We start from the raw sequence: 17,929 nt of genomic DNA on the forward strand, positions 1-17,929 counted from the left end.
TTTTTTGAAGCCTTTCTTCAAATGAAGTTAACTTTTCTTCCCCCCTTAGAAATTCTGAAGATCATGAACATATTGGCCTGCTAGCAGTGGAAGATAGAGATATTTTTTCACATAATTAGAAAAATTGGGTTTAAAAGTTTTCTCTGAGTGTCTTCTGTTATTAGATCACACCACTTTCTCAAAGCACTCTCTCTTTACAAAGATGTCTTTGTTTTTTCACATTCTTGTTCGTCATACCTCTCTTCAGGGAACTGAAGAATTTACTTAGTGTAGGCCACTATGAGTAGTGAGTGCAGTGTGGAGAGATAGAAATGTAAATAATTCAGCACAGTATTTTCATGGATGTATGAAGAAGAAGTGATAAAAACACTGATGTAGTAGCAGGCATGTAGCAGTAGTAGGTGTCATTCTCTTTAATGTGTTACCTAACAACTGCTGTGGGGCAATTAAAAAATACAGTCTTGGAAGAGAGCATGGTAGAAAGAAATTGTGTTCTGGATGATTTTTAAATGAGGGCTATCAATTTATATATTTTGATGCTGTGAGTGTTAGGAATGTTTCATTAGTAGCAAGTTACATCTATGCCCAGGTTCTGCTCCCATGTGACTTGAAGATGTCATTCATCTAACTTTCCTGAAACTCTGTTCCTTTATTCCTTATACATAGGCATTTATGTAGTTTAAGAACTAAAGCTTTAGGGTACTATGTCTACAAGAACTGAAGGTTATATCTTTTAAAATCAGTCGTTGAAAAATTAAATGAATGGTTAGTTTCATAATGATTTTAGGCAAGAATGTCAAAGACACTGAACTTGAACTAGAAAGTTTTTTTTTTTTTTATGGGTGTGCCTATGCAAATGTACACAGTAGGATGTGGAGGAAACACTTGTTTATCAGAAAAAAAATTCATTCCTGACAACTTCTTATTTAATAAAAAATATCTGTAAGGAGACTAGATACATTGTTAAATAGAGTTGGTATAAAAGTGTCAAATTGATTCTGTTTTTCTCCCCAGAAAATAATGTATAAGATTAAGATTGTATATGAAAAATATAATGGTGATGAGAAAATGGAAGATTACATCTTCCCAGGGAGACTTTCTATTCTTTACCCTTTAAAAGAGAGCATATATGTTAAAAGAGCCACAACTATGAATTTGGTGCTTCTCACAGCACTGAGTGGGGCCTAGTCTATACTTCTTGGTTCATTGATTTTCTAAAGGTCTTTTCATTTTACTTTGCCTCTGCTCTATTGCATACGTTGCCAATGAAATAAAAAAAATTACCCTTAGAGTTCTGAACATTACTTCTTGTTCGGTTTTCACTAGTCACTGGCTTTAAGGTTCCTTACTCAGGTAAGTGATATCTCTGAATGGTAGAGAGTGGGAAGTTTCAGGCACGGTACTCATTGCCTTCAAAAACTGAGTGAAAGCAAACTATTTTGCTTCTTTACGTTGATCTTTGGGTTATCAATCATTGTCAAAGATTTTGTTATCATGAGTTTATATAGCTGAGACTCTAACAATAAGTTTAAAGATATTTTCATAAAAATGAAATTCTTATTTCTTCTAACATTATTATTAATTTCACTTTTACTGTAATCTTTCCTTTGTTCTTTTTCTTAAGTGTTTTCTATTATTATTTGAGCAACACAACTGTGCATTTCTGTGCTAACTTGTTATTCTACTACAGCCAAGTTTTTAGTTCTGATTTTCTTTTTCTTTCTTTTATTGGTACTGGAGATTGAACTCCGGGACACTCAACCACTTAGCCACACTCTCAGCCCTATTTCGTATTTTATTTAGAGACAGGGTCTCACTGAGTTGCTAAGTGCCTTGCTGCTGAGGCTGGCTTTGAGCTAGCAATCCTCCTGAGTCAGCCTCCTGAGCCACTAGAATTATAGGCATAAGCCACCACAACAGAATCTAAGTCCTCAATGTTGATATAGTATTAGAAGTGCTGAGGATATTGGAACATTTTTTCAAGTTTACTTATACATATATGAGTTTTTATTCCATACCATTTTACCTTTTTTTATTTTATTCCATCTGAAGAAACAAACTTTCATTTAAGTCTTGAGATGAAGAATCTTTGTATTATAATTAGATCCCAAGATTTGGGTCATGTTACATTAGCTCCAATTGAGTTTTTTGTTTATTTTTAAAATGGCAACCATGTGGTCTAGGGCATTGTTGTATCTCATAATAGTAAGCTAAAGACAGTAACCAGGTCCACATGATCTCTCAGGTTCCATTCTCAGCAATTTTTAAAAAATACATTCACTTAATAATAGTCAAAATATAAATTTATTTAAATTTGTAAGAAAGAATAATATGAAAGGGATACCTAATTTAAAAAAATAGTGTTGTTCAAAGCTCTGTTTTAGGTTACCTTTCCTGACATTGCTTTGTCAGGGTTTTTAATGAATTTTTAGCAATTTGTTCTGCATTACATCATAGATTTTATCTTTTCAAGGTATTTGTCCCTAGAGCAAGATAGACTCATTAATCATACAAATCTGGGTTATAGTTTTCTAGGAAAATTAATTACTTTATGCTAGCTACTACATATGGTTAGCTTGTAAGTAGGAAAGCTTTAACATATTTCAGGTGGTATAATGTAGGCATTTAAATAGTCTTTCCCCCCTTTTTCCTTGTGCATGAAATAGTGGATTAATAGATGTTAGAATTAATACTTTGTAACACTGATATTTTGCATGGGATTCTGAAGAATTATTTCTCTTGTTTATTGTAAATTATCAAATGACTTCTTAAATTTGAATAAGGGTACCCATTGAGGACAGAGATTCCATGGGCCCATTAGATACCTTTTGAATGGTCATTATTACATGTATACATGTAAGTGCTGTTTTGTGTGTCTTGGCATTCTAAAGGTTGTAATATCTAAAGGTTGTAATTCTAAAGGTTGTAATATTCTAAAGGAGTACTATCCATGTTGCCAATGTAATGTGTGTATCTACCATTAACAGTGCCTAAGGGAAAAAGTGAAAAAAAAATTCAAGGAATGAATCCTTTTTGGTGTATACCATATGTATATTTGAGTTCAAAACACATTTATTGAAATAAATTTAATGATCATTATTCTTTCATGAAAGTTATCCTTATCTACAAATCAACAACCAGATGCCTAGATTGTGTATTTATACAAAGGCTGCCCCAACTCCCTGACACCTTTTTTTCTTGTGGAAAAGTTGGGAAGAAAGAAAAAAGAGGTGAAAAATATTAACTGTTTTTTGACTTAATTTCTCTCCCCCTGAGAAAGCATACCTCAATTTAGTTCAACACAGTATACATTATATTAGCTAAAAATTCCATGTAAGGGCCAAGCTAGGATTTCTCGTACTAAAAACATACAGTATATTTTAGGACAAATGACTATGAAATTTTTGTGGTAGAGATAACACTATCTTAAAACAGTGATTCATTTCCAGTTAAAATCAGTATTATAACAGGGTTACCATTTCTCTTTCTACAACATTATATTGCTTAAATTTGTAAAAAAAAAAAAAAATTTAAAAATGTCTTTGTCAAGTTTATAGTCTTTTTTTTACTTTCTTGCAGGAGGAAAAAACCCATATTGTTCTTAGAAAGGGGGCTTTGAAGATTTTTTTTTTAAAGGAGAGAGAGAGAGAGAGAGAGAGAATATGAATGAGAATCTTTTTTTTTTTTTTTTGTAGATGGACACAACACAATGCCTTTATTCATTTTTTTTAATGTGGTGCTGAGAATCGAACCCAGGTCCCGCCCGTGCTAGGCGAGCGCTCTACCGCTGAGCCACAATCCCAGCCCTTGAAGATGTTTTTTAAAGTATTTGAAAACATTTTCTAAAGCAGGCTTATTATTGTATTAGTTGAACTCTTAAAATTATGCTTGTGTGAATGTAAACATTTAACCTGTGGCTGATGAGAGGGCTAGGTATAAATTAGATATTTATAGTATTTTGTAATGAAACTTTTCAAATATAAGAATTTAATCTCTACTATTAATACTTTCTGCTTTGATTTTTTAGATGAATAGTCATCAATTGTTTTTTTATCCTTTTCTTTAGCCACAGAGAACTTGTTTTTAATTTTTTTTATTGGTTCTTTTCAATTTCATATGGTAGTAGAATCCATTTTGATATAATTATACAAGCATGGAATATTCTAATTAGGACTCCATTCTTGTTGCTTGGCTCGTTTCTATTTTAACCCTGTTGTTTCTGTCACTTTTTTTGTGTGAGGGGGTCTGGTCTTGCCTCAAAAATGTTTTTGATATTTACAATAGTTATTGAAATTCCATAATTTTACTATTACTGCCTCATTGGCATGGTTTAAGTTTTGAATTTCCAATATCTTCCTTTTAGTTAAGAAATTCATATCTATCTTAAATATAGTGTGTCTTAGCCTACAGGTAAGTGGTCATTCCCTTAATATATACTGATAAAATGGTGGAATAAGCTTTAAAGAACTTCTCCCATTTTTATCGTTTTGTTTTCAGCCAGCCTCTCTTGTGTTCCCCAGGCTGATCACAAACTCCTGCACTCAAGCAATCCACCTGCCTCAGCCTCAGAGTAACTTGGACTATCAGCATAGGTTATCACATCCAGCTACTTTTGTTCTTTTTGATACCTCCATTTGTTCTCATCCCCAACAGTCACATTCCCAGAGTCACAAAGAGGGTTAACTTGGCATGTGATAGACCTGTGGCTTTGCACTACTTCTATCTCCTGTGACTCCCATGTTTCCTAACTCTGATTCTGCTAATTTAGTATGTGTCAGGAGTCATTCTGCTTTCTGTGTTTCTGAAGAAAGTCAATTTAGTACAAATTGGGACCTATTTATTCTCCCTCTATCTAACACATACTGTTAGTCAGCAGGGCTTCTGAGGACAGCAATTGCTATTTGAAGCAAACAAACCCTCTTTAGACCTTTCTGAGTATGTTTTAAACATGTCCTAGTATATTTCAGTATTGAACAAAGGTTATTTAAAGTAATGATATGGATGTTTTGTAATTTGTTGTGTGTGTATACTGTTACCTTTTTAAAATTGAGTGTGTAAAAATGCATTTAATTTATTGCTTAATTAAACATTATTGTTTTACTAAAGCTTTCTTTTCATTGCACATCTAAATTGTTAATTTTGTTTTTGAGGAATGACTCTGGATTCCTTACAAAAACAAGTAGGGCTTCTCTCTCTTCCTGCCATCAGTTTCAGAGGACATATTGCTTCTTCGGTACTGTCATACCAATAAATCATCCCAGATTACTTGCAGTCGTACAGTACTAAACTATACCATGCATTTTAAAGGAAATCTGCTATTTTCTTTTCAATCAGATGAGCAATGTGAAGAGACTGCGGCCACGGCTCAGTGCTATTCTCTTTAAGCTTCAGTTTGAAGAGCAGGTGAACAACATCAAACCTGACATCATGGCTGTCAGTACTGCCTGCGAAGAGATAAAGAAGAGCAAAAGCTTCAGCACGTTGCTGGAACTTGTATTGCTAATGGGAAACTACATGAACGCTGGCTCCCGGAATGCTCAAACCTTCGGATTTAACCTTAGCTCTCTCTGTAAAGTGAGTTTGTTTTCTTAAGACACATACTTGCCTGAACACATACTCTTAAATGTCAGCCCTGATTACATTATTTAAATATTTTTATTTTGATGTGCTCATTATCAAGAACTTGAACTGAACCATGAACTCAAACCCAGAGTGAACTAAGCTAATTTACTCAACCTCTGAACTAAATCCAAATATTAATTTTGTGTGATCTGCAAATCCAACGGAAGGATTTTGTTTAATAATAAAATTATATTGTAAACCTATGCTTTGTCAAACCAGTGAAATGGAACATAAAAATATTACTTAAACGTTATATTTCTTCAGTTCAGGCACCTATACACGATGATATATATTGACTATTGCTTCAGATTGCCTAAATTTTTACCTTTAACTATTTAAATATTTATCTGCATTGTTTTTTGTAAGCCAACTAGAAGGAACAAAAAATAAGACTGCTTTATATAAAGGAAAGTGATTATATTAGGAATAAACATACCTTAGATGTCATTGATCATTTTGAAATGGTTCCATCTATTATTTTAGAGGATGTGAAAATTAAATAAGTTCTTCTTTTGGTTGAATTTTCTTAGAAAAAATATATTTAGTGTTTTATTTAACAGAGCTCTTTCCTGAGGAGTGGGCCATAGAATACTGTTTTATTGATCTCCTTATAACAAATTCTTCTCAGTTATACATCACATGAAAAGCTTTCTCTTGTTCTTGACCTTGTAACATCTACAATCCCTGATTAAGGAATTTAGTTATTGCCATTGCCAGGTAGGGAAGGAGAGAAACAAGTTCAGCTTGAGCTGTGGAGTTTCTGGTAGTTATTTTTTGGAACTCACATCAGTTTTCTCAGTTTCCCTGACCTTAGTCTTACATTGGTATCATCAGTGCCATGTGACCTTTTTCTCTTTCCCCACTTCTTTTTATTTTCTAGCCTTTATTCTCATAGATTTTTGTACTTTTGGTAAGGTTCTTATTATCACCAACACGATTCCTAAAACATATTAAAGGCACTACACATCCACTGAATCCTTACTCAGGGTGAAATCCTGTGCCAGATGCTTTTCCAGATCATCTCTTTAATGTAGGTGAGTAAGTTTTACCTGGCACACATGGAACTCACATTTTTTATATGTAAACTATTAATTATGATTAATTGCTTTTGTGGAGCTATATACAAAATGTTATTGCAGCAGAGTTAGGCCAGAGTGTCAAGCTTATTTGTGAGATGACAGCTAAGTATTCAGAGAAATAGAAACTTGTGCTGGATCTTGAAGATGAGTAGCTATTCCCTGGAGCATTCTCAGTACAAGAAAGACGTTTGAATGAAATATTGTAGCATGGCCTCTGGGAGTCTCTGAATGGCCCAATATCTCTGGAGCCTGCAAGGGACAGCATTTGGGGGGACTGGACTGAAGTAGTAATTTGATTTAAATGAGCCTTGAATGCCATGTGTAGTGTTGAAGGTTGTAAGGAGACATGTTAGTTTTATATAGAAAAGTAATGTTACCAGCTCTTTTGTGCGACAATGACTCCATCAGCAGCATGAACGAAGGTTAAGCTGTGCTGTTCAGTAGTGTTGCCATAAGAAATGTATGATTATTGGAATAAAAATTCAAATTTAGTTTCTCAGTCACACTTGTCACATTTTAAGTTCTCAGTGTTCGTACCTGTTGCCTTTTCCATTGTTGTAGAAAGTTCTTTTGGACGGCGATGGGTTAGAGGAGTCTAAAAGGGAGACACTTGGTGACTGGCTAATATACAGTACGTACATAGAAGAGTGACAATATCAAACTAAGATGATGAATAAGGAAGATAGTGTGGGAGGTGAGGGAGAAGTGGGAGGGATTGTTATTATCTTAGCCAGCTGGTGGGTGATACAGCTCCTGACATGTTTGAAGTGGTTGTTCAGAAGGGAAGGCATTCAGGGTGTTTTTGTTGTTTTCCTCCTCCTGCTTGCCTCAGTTTCTTAAAGGATATTGGACTGAAGCTGCCTTATTTAATTATTTATCATCTACTTTAGTGTCTAATACATAATGGTCACTATAATTTAAGATGATGGAGTTCTTAGCTAAGGAAGTGGCAGAGGGGTTTGAGGTAAATAGTAGAGGAGATAGAGTTAAGCGTATAAATTCAGCAAACATCGGGAATTATCAGACTGGGCTGATTGTGAGTGGCTGAGAAAGGAAAGTGAGACTACCAAGTTCAGGCTTTCCCTGAGAAGGAATGCAAAGGAAGCCAAACAGGGTAAGGAGCAAGGTGGGTGAGAAGTTAAGTCCATATATACGAATCTACTGGGGTTTGTTTTTCTGTGAAAAATGGCTGTTCATTTTTAGATTTTTGTATCTCAGAAATATAATTGACTCACAAAAAGTTAGTTGCATGTCCTCCTTCTAGCATTCCTCCACAGAAAAGTTGATAAAATACTCAGTCTGATTAGTGAGGTGGACTAGCCCTAGATAGTACTTGATACTTAGTAAATATTAAATAGCTATTGAGTGAATGAAACTTGTTACAACACACATTTTTTTTTGTAGTTGAAAATAGAAATGCTTTCATTGAGATATTCAGTGGTACTTAGCATAAAATCATCTATAAATGCAATGCATGCCATTATTATTTTACTACAGTTAGTCTGCAAATCAGTTAATCGTCCTCCTTATAAAAAGTTGATTGTATTTTCATGCAATGACTAGGTATTTTCATTATCCCTCTTAGGAGCCTTCTGTTGTTCAAGAAACAAAATAAATACTACAACTTCATATTTTTATTAGCTTACATGTCAGTGTGAAAGCATATATTGAACAAGATGATATCTCATCATGTTTGTTATCAGAGGTAGCAGCTTGATCTTTGACAATTGTGATTGAATTTTTCACACCAAATATAAAGCATTCAGTTGGTTGATAAGGCTCCACACAAGGAATTCCATATTTATTTGACAGTAGAATGTCAAAGAAATATTTAGATCTGTTAAAACACGCTAAGTAATTATATGACACTTAATACTCTGTATCTAAAATCATTTAAAATAATTTTTATGTTAAGATCAAGTATAAAAAATACATGAGACTTTTTATTAAATATTAACATTATGTTTAGAAATAAGTATAAGAATTGTGAATTTTATACACAGTTTCATTTTTAAGAGCTATATCTCTATATATGCATTTGTAATCAGGGTTGGTAACTATAATGTCTCGGAGTTCAGAGAGAAAAGGCTTACTTTCTTATATCCCAGAGATATGATGAAGACAAATCAATACAAAAGTAAAACAAGAGATATAATGTAAGCAGAAATTACAACTAGCTTAATAAGATGTGAGTAAAACTTATGCTTGATGTGTAGGCCAACATGGGGCTTTTTGGTAGTCAAAGTGTAGTGTACACATTTTCCTGAAACTTTTTATGAGCTAAAAATAATGTCTTTTTTATTTTTTTTGAAAGAGTTAAAGCTGACTTCCATAAGAAATTGGCACATGTATCTTTATATATAAAAAAAAAAAAATGTGGTGGTGAACAGTGTTCTTAGAAATAGTGGATCTGAAGAATCAGTTTCATGTGGATGTTTATTCTAAAGCTATCCCTTTCTCTCCTTTCCTCCCTAATAACTTGGAACTCCATGAGAAACCCTCGTGGTACGATAGAAATGTATTTTTCAGTGACAATTATGCTTGCTTCTCCTAGTTTTGGTAAAATGCTCTAAATGCCTTGTTTTCTGATGGCATAAATTTATTTATTTATTTAGCAGTAGTAGTAGGAGGAGGAGGAATTGAACCAGAGGTGCTTAACTACTGAGCCAAATCCCTAGGCCTTTTAATATTTTATTTTGGGACGGGGTTTCTCCAAGTTGCTTAGAGCCTCACTAACTTGCTGAGACTGACTTTGAACTTGTGATCTTCCTGCCTCAGCCTGTCTCACTGCTGGGATTATAGATGTGATGGCCTATAAGCATTAGAATGTAAATGGCTTATATTCTGTTATATTAGAATATTATTTATATTAGAATGTTATATTACATTCTTACAATATAAGGCTTACACTTTTTAAAAATATGAGCCTTAGAATATAAATGGTGGACTGCTTGTCATCCATTATATCCTCAAAAGATTTTACTGAGATTTACATAAAAACTGAATAAGGCATTTTGAGATCCTCTGTGTGTGTGTGTGTGTGTGTGTGTGTATGTGTGTGTGTGTATGTATGCATGCATGTGCATTTTCCAATTGGTATTCATAAAATGTAAATTCATATCTTTAGAAATCTAGTCATCGTATGGTGCATACTTGTCTGACCAAAATGTCTACCTGGCAAAAATCTGTATCTGGTTTTTGTTGAAGGTATTTCTTTAAAAGAACCCAGTGCTAGACCAACCCCCCCGCCTTCCCCGGCCCCTACTTGGGATTGTAAGTAACCAGCATTGTAAGTAAAGAATGAATTGACCCAGCCATGAAAGTTCAACACCATATTAAAATAAATGGGATAATTTAGACTTATAGGAGTATATATTATAGATAAATACATAGTAGCTATAACATGTATGATGTTTACTAGGGTCTAATGAGATGTGTAATGTCTGAATATCATCCTTATCAAGAAAATTAGATAATATATTGGGGTATATGTTACATTGGGAGAATAGATATGAGTTTTGAAAGCACTTACTACTGTAATAACAATTTTTATCAGTATTTATGCTGTTATTATTTGGGAAAAATTACAAAAACAAATCTTTAAATTTATCCACCTTAGGAACTTTCTATGCTCTATGGTAGTAGAGCATTAAGTTCATTTCAAAGTTGAAGTCATTAAAAGATACATAATACAGGGAAGGGGTGGCTGTAAGATTGATTTATAAATCAGTTCCTTTTACTAGTACAGAATTTCCTATGTGATCTTTCTAATTCATTATTTTGTTTTAATAAGCAGAGGCTAAACAAAAGTAGATTAACTTCAGCATACCAGTGATGGAAATGATTTAAAATGACAACATTGAATTTCCATTTTCTTTAGTATCTCCACCTACTCTAGTGAGTGATTTTTTTGAAATTGTGAACAGCCTTTTCTTAGATGATATTGATTTGCAACCTGTAGTATCCTATAAAAAAATGCCTTAACCCCTTTATCCTTTCAATTAATTCAGAATGTGTGGATCATCATTAGTGGCATTTTAAAAAGAACTTTCCATGGGAGTTTATTGCTCAACCTGAATTGAGAATCATTTTATGTCTTTTGGCCTGCTTATATATGCCAAAAAAGCAAATCTCTGACTGATGGTCTGGAACCAATCAACCAACAAATAAACATAAAGAAATGAAAACTAACCAACACCAAAACAAAAATAAAAAAGAAACAACTTAAGGATGAGTGTTGAAAATATTTCCCAAAATGCTGTTTTTCTTTCATGCCAAGCTGAACACTGTTCTGCAAATGAAGACTTTGAAGAGGAATGTGAATTTCAGACACATAGTGGAACTGAAATCAATTGAAGGCCCTTGTCCTGCGTCATTTTGCAAGTCTCTGTGTTGCACAGGAGTCAGAAAACTTTTCTATCACAGGAAGTTTTTATTTTGTGTATCTGTCAAAGTAACACAGATTAATATATTTTTTGTGAAATTTTTATCTTTTACTATCTCCTTTATTCTACGTAGTTATTTTTAAGAAACTTTTCTGCCAAAAAAAAAAAAAAAGGTGGGGGGGTGCAAACATTCCATTGTTCCATCTACATTAAGAGTATGTTTTAGAGAGAAAAAAAATTTTTTTTACCAAGATTGGCAAAGTCATACTCATACATTTTGGCACCCTTTGAAGTAAAGCAATTACAGGCCAGAGATTTGCAAATAACAAATGTCATTCTTATTTTACATACAGGCAATTAAATCATAGTAGTTCTGATTTCACAGCAGTATGAAATTGTTTAGAAGGCTTAACCCCCTTGACTCACTCATTAGCATATTTAATCTATAGCATTTTCTGAGAAATATTAACTGGGTTTACAAAGTTGCAGTTTTGATAAATTCTTTTACCCTTAATTGTTATAGAGCATTGTGAATTAGAATTATTCTTTCAGTAGAACACAAAGGGTGGCTTTGCTCAGGCATAGCCATATGCTGCCTGTGTGCTATCATTTCATAACTTTCATAACAAGCATTGCTGCTCTGCCAAACCACCTTTCCCCAAGCATCCAGCCTCAGAATCCTCTTAGCACCATTCTTGGAGTTGGCTAACACTGGTTAGAGGTAGCATCCACCCTTAATATCACCTACTATCTCTGGTTTAGTTCAGTCCCCTCTTCTTTTACATTTTATAAATGAAATGTCAAAATAAGACACCTCATTTCTGATAATCCTTAGGACGCTTTTTATTTTATTTTATTTTTTACCTCTCCCCCAAAGGACATCTTTGTTTATACATATTTTGGACAAGAGTCAAAACATGAAACATATTATCTACATAGTAATAGTTACTGATATTTATGATCATTTTTTCTTGATGATGATAAAATGGGTGCATACATGCTGAGTTGTGGTTTTAGCATTGGGAGGTCTGTGTACTACCACCACAAATTCCCAAAAATAACACTTGAAATATATCAGGTATGAGTTTTTGTTAAGTGCTTTTAATGGAAAATTTACATGTTTGTACATTTATTACTGTTTTTAAAATATTTAAAATTAATATTTGATCCACCTCTATAAATCATTAAATTGAAAATATACCTTATTAAAATGTGTTTTAATGAATACAATACTTAGAGGTAAATGTATAGTATTGAATGTGTTAGATAAGAAGAAAGATCTAAAATCAATAATCTAACCTTCCACCTCAAGAAAATAGAAAAAGAACAAATGAAATCTTAAGTAAAGCAAATTAATAATATTAATAATAATAATAATAATAATAATGATAATATACATTTACAGCAGGTACCAATGAAGTTGAAAAAAAGAAATAGAAAATTATTGAAACCAAAATCTTTTTCTTTAAAAAGATCAATAGCATTGATCAATATCTAGTGAAGCTATCCTAAGTGAAAAAGAGAAGACACACTTTATCCATATCAGAAAAGAAAGACGGGCTATCCCATTGACATTAAAAGAATAACAAGGGAATATTATGAACAACTCATTGCTCACAAATTTGGTAGCCTTGATGAAATGGACCAATTTCTTGGAAGACAATCTAGATGTGTCATAGAACTTACATAAGAACTAGAGGCCTGTATAAAATAATTTAATAATTAGTCTTCTATAACATGAAGAACAAGGTCCAGATAGTTTCATTATTTAAGCTTTTTTTATTATTTAAACTTTATTAAACTTTTAAGGAAAACATGACAAATTCTCTACATTTTGTCTGGCAAATATTAAGCAGATGGAATATTCCCATCATGTGAGGCCAAGTTAGTCGAACATTTCAAAATCCATGTAATCCATCACATCAACAAGATCAAGAATGAAAATCTTATCAATGGAAGTACTCTTTCATGATAAAAATTCTCAATAAACTCACAATGAAGGGGAAACTTCTTCAGGTTACTGAAGAGTATCTTCAAACGCTCTATAGCTTATTTAATGAAAATGGATGCTTTCTCAAGATGTTCAGGAACAAGGCAAGACTGTCTTTTCTTACCTCTCCTTTCCAACATCATAGTGCAAATCCTAGTTAGTACAATAAAACAAAGGAAAAAGGACACAAAGTTGTCTAGATCAATAGTTAGAGGTAAATGTATAGTATGACTGTTTATAGATGAAATAATTGGCTATAGAGCCCCCCCACAATTGACAGAAAAAGAAAGTCCTGTAATTGTTAACATTATAACAAGGTTTCAAGATATGACAAACTCATTTGATTTTCTTTTCATTTACCAGTGAGATGGGTCTTGGTAGTGGCCTTGGGTGGTGTGTTCTGAGTTGTAGCTCTGTAGTTGTGGCATGCAGTGTTGTGGCTGACAGCTGTATCCAGACCCTGTCTGGTGTCCCCAGTTACAGGCTATCATGTGTCAGGGTCTATGCCAGTGGTTGCAGTGTCCCAAGATGGAGGTGACAGGGCAGCCACCCCCCGCCCCGTTGGTAGATGGGGGTCCACACATGAGTGGCGGCTGGAGGTTCTGGATGTGGGCTGCTGCTGGATGTCTTGCATGGGCAAGCAGCCAGGAGTCCTGGACTCTTACTGAGACCTGGAGAGCAGCAAGGCACCTGGGATTCCTGTGCAAAAGCAGCTGTTGGGGATCCTCTAGTAGCTCAAAGAGAAACACTATTCCCACTACTAGAATCCCTGGACTCCAAACAACACAGAATGCATCTTCCCTCTAGCCCACCATCTTGTATCTCCATGCATTTTCTTAAAACCAAAAGTGACATTCTCAAGTAAAAAGTGCTATCCTTGTATTAAAGTAAAATAAAATAAAATAAGCACTGTCTTCATCTTTAAGGATGAGAAATAGAAATGGAGAAAATTCTGTATAGACCTTGTTCAAAATAACTCATCTTTTTTAAAAATATTTTTTATTTGTTGATAGACCTTTGTTTTATTTATTTATATGCAGTGCTGAGAATCGAACCCAGTGCCTCACACATGCCAGGCGAGTGTACAACTGCTGAGCCCCAGCCCCAAAATATTTTTTTTTAAGTCTCCTCACATAATTTAGTTGTTTCTTCACCACTGACTATTCTGTGTCTAATTCAGTACACAAGTGACTGGTGTTAGCTGTTGCTTTGAGTCTTCATTTCTTTGCTAGGGCTGTTGTGCCACTTGAAATTTATGCTTCTCTTCTGTTTATCTCTGCTATGCCATTAAATTGTCAAACCCAGATGGTATCTGAAGTCAATAGAGATGGAGTTTTTCAACCTATACAATATGGAACATCACACGTCAATAGAGAATTACTAAATATTAGCAATAGTAAGACACCATCGTGTACCTGTTAATATGACTAACACCAAAATACTGAAGTAAAATGCTCATGAGGATTTAGCGCAACAGGAACCCATATTCATTGCTAGTGGGAGTGCAAAAGGTATATCAAGTTTGAAAAACTGGCAGTTGCAGAACTACATCTAAGCTTACACAGTAGTCACACTCAGCTATATACCCAAATTAGTTGAAAACTTAGGCCTATACAAAAACCTTCATATGTTTAATGCAGTTTTATTCCCAAAATGTGATAGCAACTACGATTTCCTTTAATAGAGACTAGATAAACCATGGTATGTGCTTACAGTGGAATATTATTTAGTCTTTGAGGTCACTGTCCTTTAAAGCCAAGAAAAGATACAATGCAAACTTAAATTCACATTTCTAATTGAAAAAAAAAAAAAAGCCTGAACTGTCTACATAATAATATATGATTCCATAGACAGAATTATAAAGCCAGTACTATCAGTGATTTTGAAGGGTTCTGGAGAGAGGGTAGAAGGATTAGGTGGAACACAGTTTTTAGGATGGAGGAAGTATTTTGTATGGCATGCTATTGATAGACACATAACATTTTATTCAACATAAAGAATCAACCCTAATGTGAACTCTGAACCCTATATCAATAATGGTGTCACTATTGATATGTCATTTGTAATAGACGTACCACACTAACACAAAATGTTAATAGAAGTTGTGCAAGTGGTAAGGGTCTCTCTGTAATCTCCTTATTTTTCTAGAAAATTAAAACATCCCTAAAAAGGATTCTGTTAATATGAAAAATTAAAGGTGACAATTTGTTTAAAATTAATGTACTTGGCCCATTTATATTAACTATATATCTAGCATTTACTCCAACTTTTATTAATTATTCTTATGAAAATTTTGTAGTGTTAGATCATTAGTGCTCTAAAATAACACTTGAGTTACCTAGCTTTGGTTAAATAAAATTGGACCCCAGTGAGTTTTCTGAAACTACCTTAAACAAGGATATTTTAATAATTATTGGCGTGTATTATCAACTGTTTCATGGAGGATTTTCCTAATTTACATATCCTAATGGCATTTGAAAATGCCAGTCTCACTGCAATCCTGCCCTCCTTAGTTGTTCTTGGTTAGAATTTTTTTCACTGTTGGAGGCTGATATTATTGGTGAAAACTATGTTGAACCTTTGATCACCCAAGAGCTTAGAGTTTTGCTATGTATTTGTGTTCTAATTTTATTTATTTCTTTATGAATTATTTATTTAAACTCTTCCCCCATTTCTTTCTGTTGTAAAAGCAATGTTTTCTCATTTCTAAATTTTAAAAGAATTGATAATTTTCTAAAGAACACTGAGCTGCTTTAAACGTTTTGTCCGATAAAGGGGGAAAGTATAAATAAGCAGTGGATAATGCGATAAGCTCACTTTCTAAAATGGAAAATTACTTTTCATTTGGAAATTTCTAGTGCTGAAATTCAAGAGAAATATGTTAAAAATATAATTCAGTGAAAGTGGTAGAAACCAATCTACAGTAATACAGAAGTCCCCATTATGCTAAACCTCTTTTTGGTCATTTAATATTTTAACTCTCATTATTTTAAAATAGAAATTAAGCAATTACTATAATTTTTATGTGTGAATGCCATGACTGTGTAATATTCATATTATCTACTATTTATTATCAATTTGATTATATCTTTAAAATCATTATGAAAGTTTTATTATAGCTAGTAATGGTTATGAGAGTGGCATAAGCATCTTGTTTCAGTTTCAAATTTTTACTGCCACTTGTATTGGAGGGATAACCCAGTCTTTTTGAAAACTCTTATCATTATAGTGATTGTTTTTCCTCTACACACACACCAACAAAAGAAAACATCTGTTCTATAGTGGTGGTCAGTTACACCAGTAAATTGACTTTTTGAACTTCTCATCTGAGCAATTATAACATACTGTTTGTCACTACATCTTCACACATCAATTTTCGTGTGGATACCTTGAATTTATTTTCAGAGATGCTGTTTCATGTATACACAATCCACTTGATTGTGCAAAGGATTGTGATAGAATATGATATTAAAATAAATTTGTGTAAGTTCATTGAAGGTTAAACTTTGTAGATCTCTCTTAGTCCAACCATTTTGATATAATCTTTTGTTATCAGTACTGTTAGAAATACATAAATGCTAGTTGTTTGAAGGATGTGATTCAGATATCATTTTTGTCATATTGTAGGTAAAACAGTAGAAAGAATGTTGTACTCTTGGCCTCTGCTTGTAGAGGCTATCCAGGCTTGAATTTAAAGGTTTTAGCGGGCGTTAACACTTTAAATTGCATTGATACTTTCTTTTGATTTTACTACTATTTTAGCATACTGTAGTTTTGGGAATTTTGTTTCTTTTGGATAATAGTAAAAAGCTAGATTAAATAAAGATTTTTGTTAAAAGAAGTGTATTCTGCGGTGGTTATCAGTTTTGTCTTCACATGAACATGGATTCATATTTTCTTCTACCAGGTAGTAGGTGTGTAATCTTGGGTAAGCAGCCTGATTTCTCTAAATCTGTTCTTTTATCTAAATAATGTAATAGTAGTTGCTTTCTTATAGGAATGTTTTGTGTTTTAAGCACTGAACATGTGCTATATTATTTGGTTAGTCCCTGTCTCATACCAAATGCCAAACAAATAAGAACTCCTGCTGTCATGCTAATGTTAATATCATAGGTTGGGGTCTTCTAGAAAATCATGGGGCCATTACAAGATTCTCCGAATTTTGTCCTGTTTCTGGTGTTCACCCAAGTCTACCAAATCTAAAGTGACAATGCTGTCATGATGCTTAGATTATGGGAATATGGTACAGAGAATTGCTAACTTGATAGTATTCTTAAAGAACCATTTCATTGTTCAAAGAGTAGTGGGTGATAGTTTTTAGATTATAAAGATCACCAAGAAACTACTTAGTTTTCATTTAAAATTTTTCTTCCTATGACTGAAATAATGGAATCTTTTTTAAATGTCATCCAACTTTGTGGTGAATATTGTAAGTATATTCTAGACCCTTGCTTTATAGCTATAAGGGAATTTTACTCCAGACCGACAAGTAGGCCATGATTTATTACAGAATCTGCTTTTAACATTATTTTGTCCAGAATGAACAGAGTGGCTGGAGAAACTCCATCCATCTTTTTGTTTATTTGACATTTATGCCACATTAAATGTACCTTAAAAAAATAACATATGAATAATAAATTCTATTTAACATTGAGGATTACTCATCAGTCAGATAAATCTCTTGACATAACACAAAAGGAATCCTGACGAGCAATGTCTGTTAAAATTTGGATAAAGCATTTTTTTAACCTGAACAAAGTTTTAAAACAAATACTTGTTTCATTTTTCTTTCAAAGAACGATTATTACAAAATGTATTTAAGTTGTTCTTCATTACAACAAGGTTAGCACTAT

The 17,929-nt window shown here is 33.3% G+C and overlaps 1 protein-coding gene across 1 annotated transcript in view; it reads left to right on the top strand.

Moving 5' to 3' along the window:
• Diaph3 (diaphanous related formin 3) overlaps positions 1 to 17,929 on the top strand; it is a 474,806-nt gene that overhangs the window by 247,074 nt on the left and 209,803 nt on the right. The window contains exon 21 of the mRNA XM_027938043.3: positions 5,335 to 5,574. Coding sequence (XP_027793844.1) covers positions 5,335 to 5,574 — 240 coding nt within the window. The remainder of the gene's footprint in view (positions 1 to 5,334; positions 5,575 to 17,929) is intronic.

Source organism: Marmota flaviventris, chromosome 4, assembly GCF_047511675.1.
Source record: "Marmota flaviventris isolate mMarFla1 chromosome 4, mMarFla1.hap1, whole genome shotgun sequence".
In the NCBI taxonomy this organism is placed as follows: Eukaryota; Metazoa; Chordata; class Mammalia; order Rodentia; family Sciuridae; genus Marmota; species Marmota flaviventris.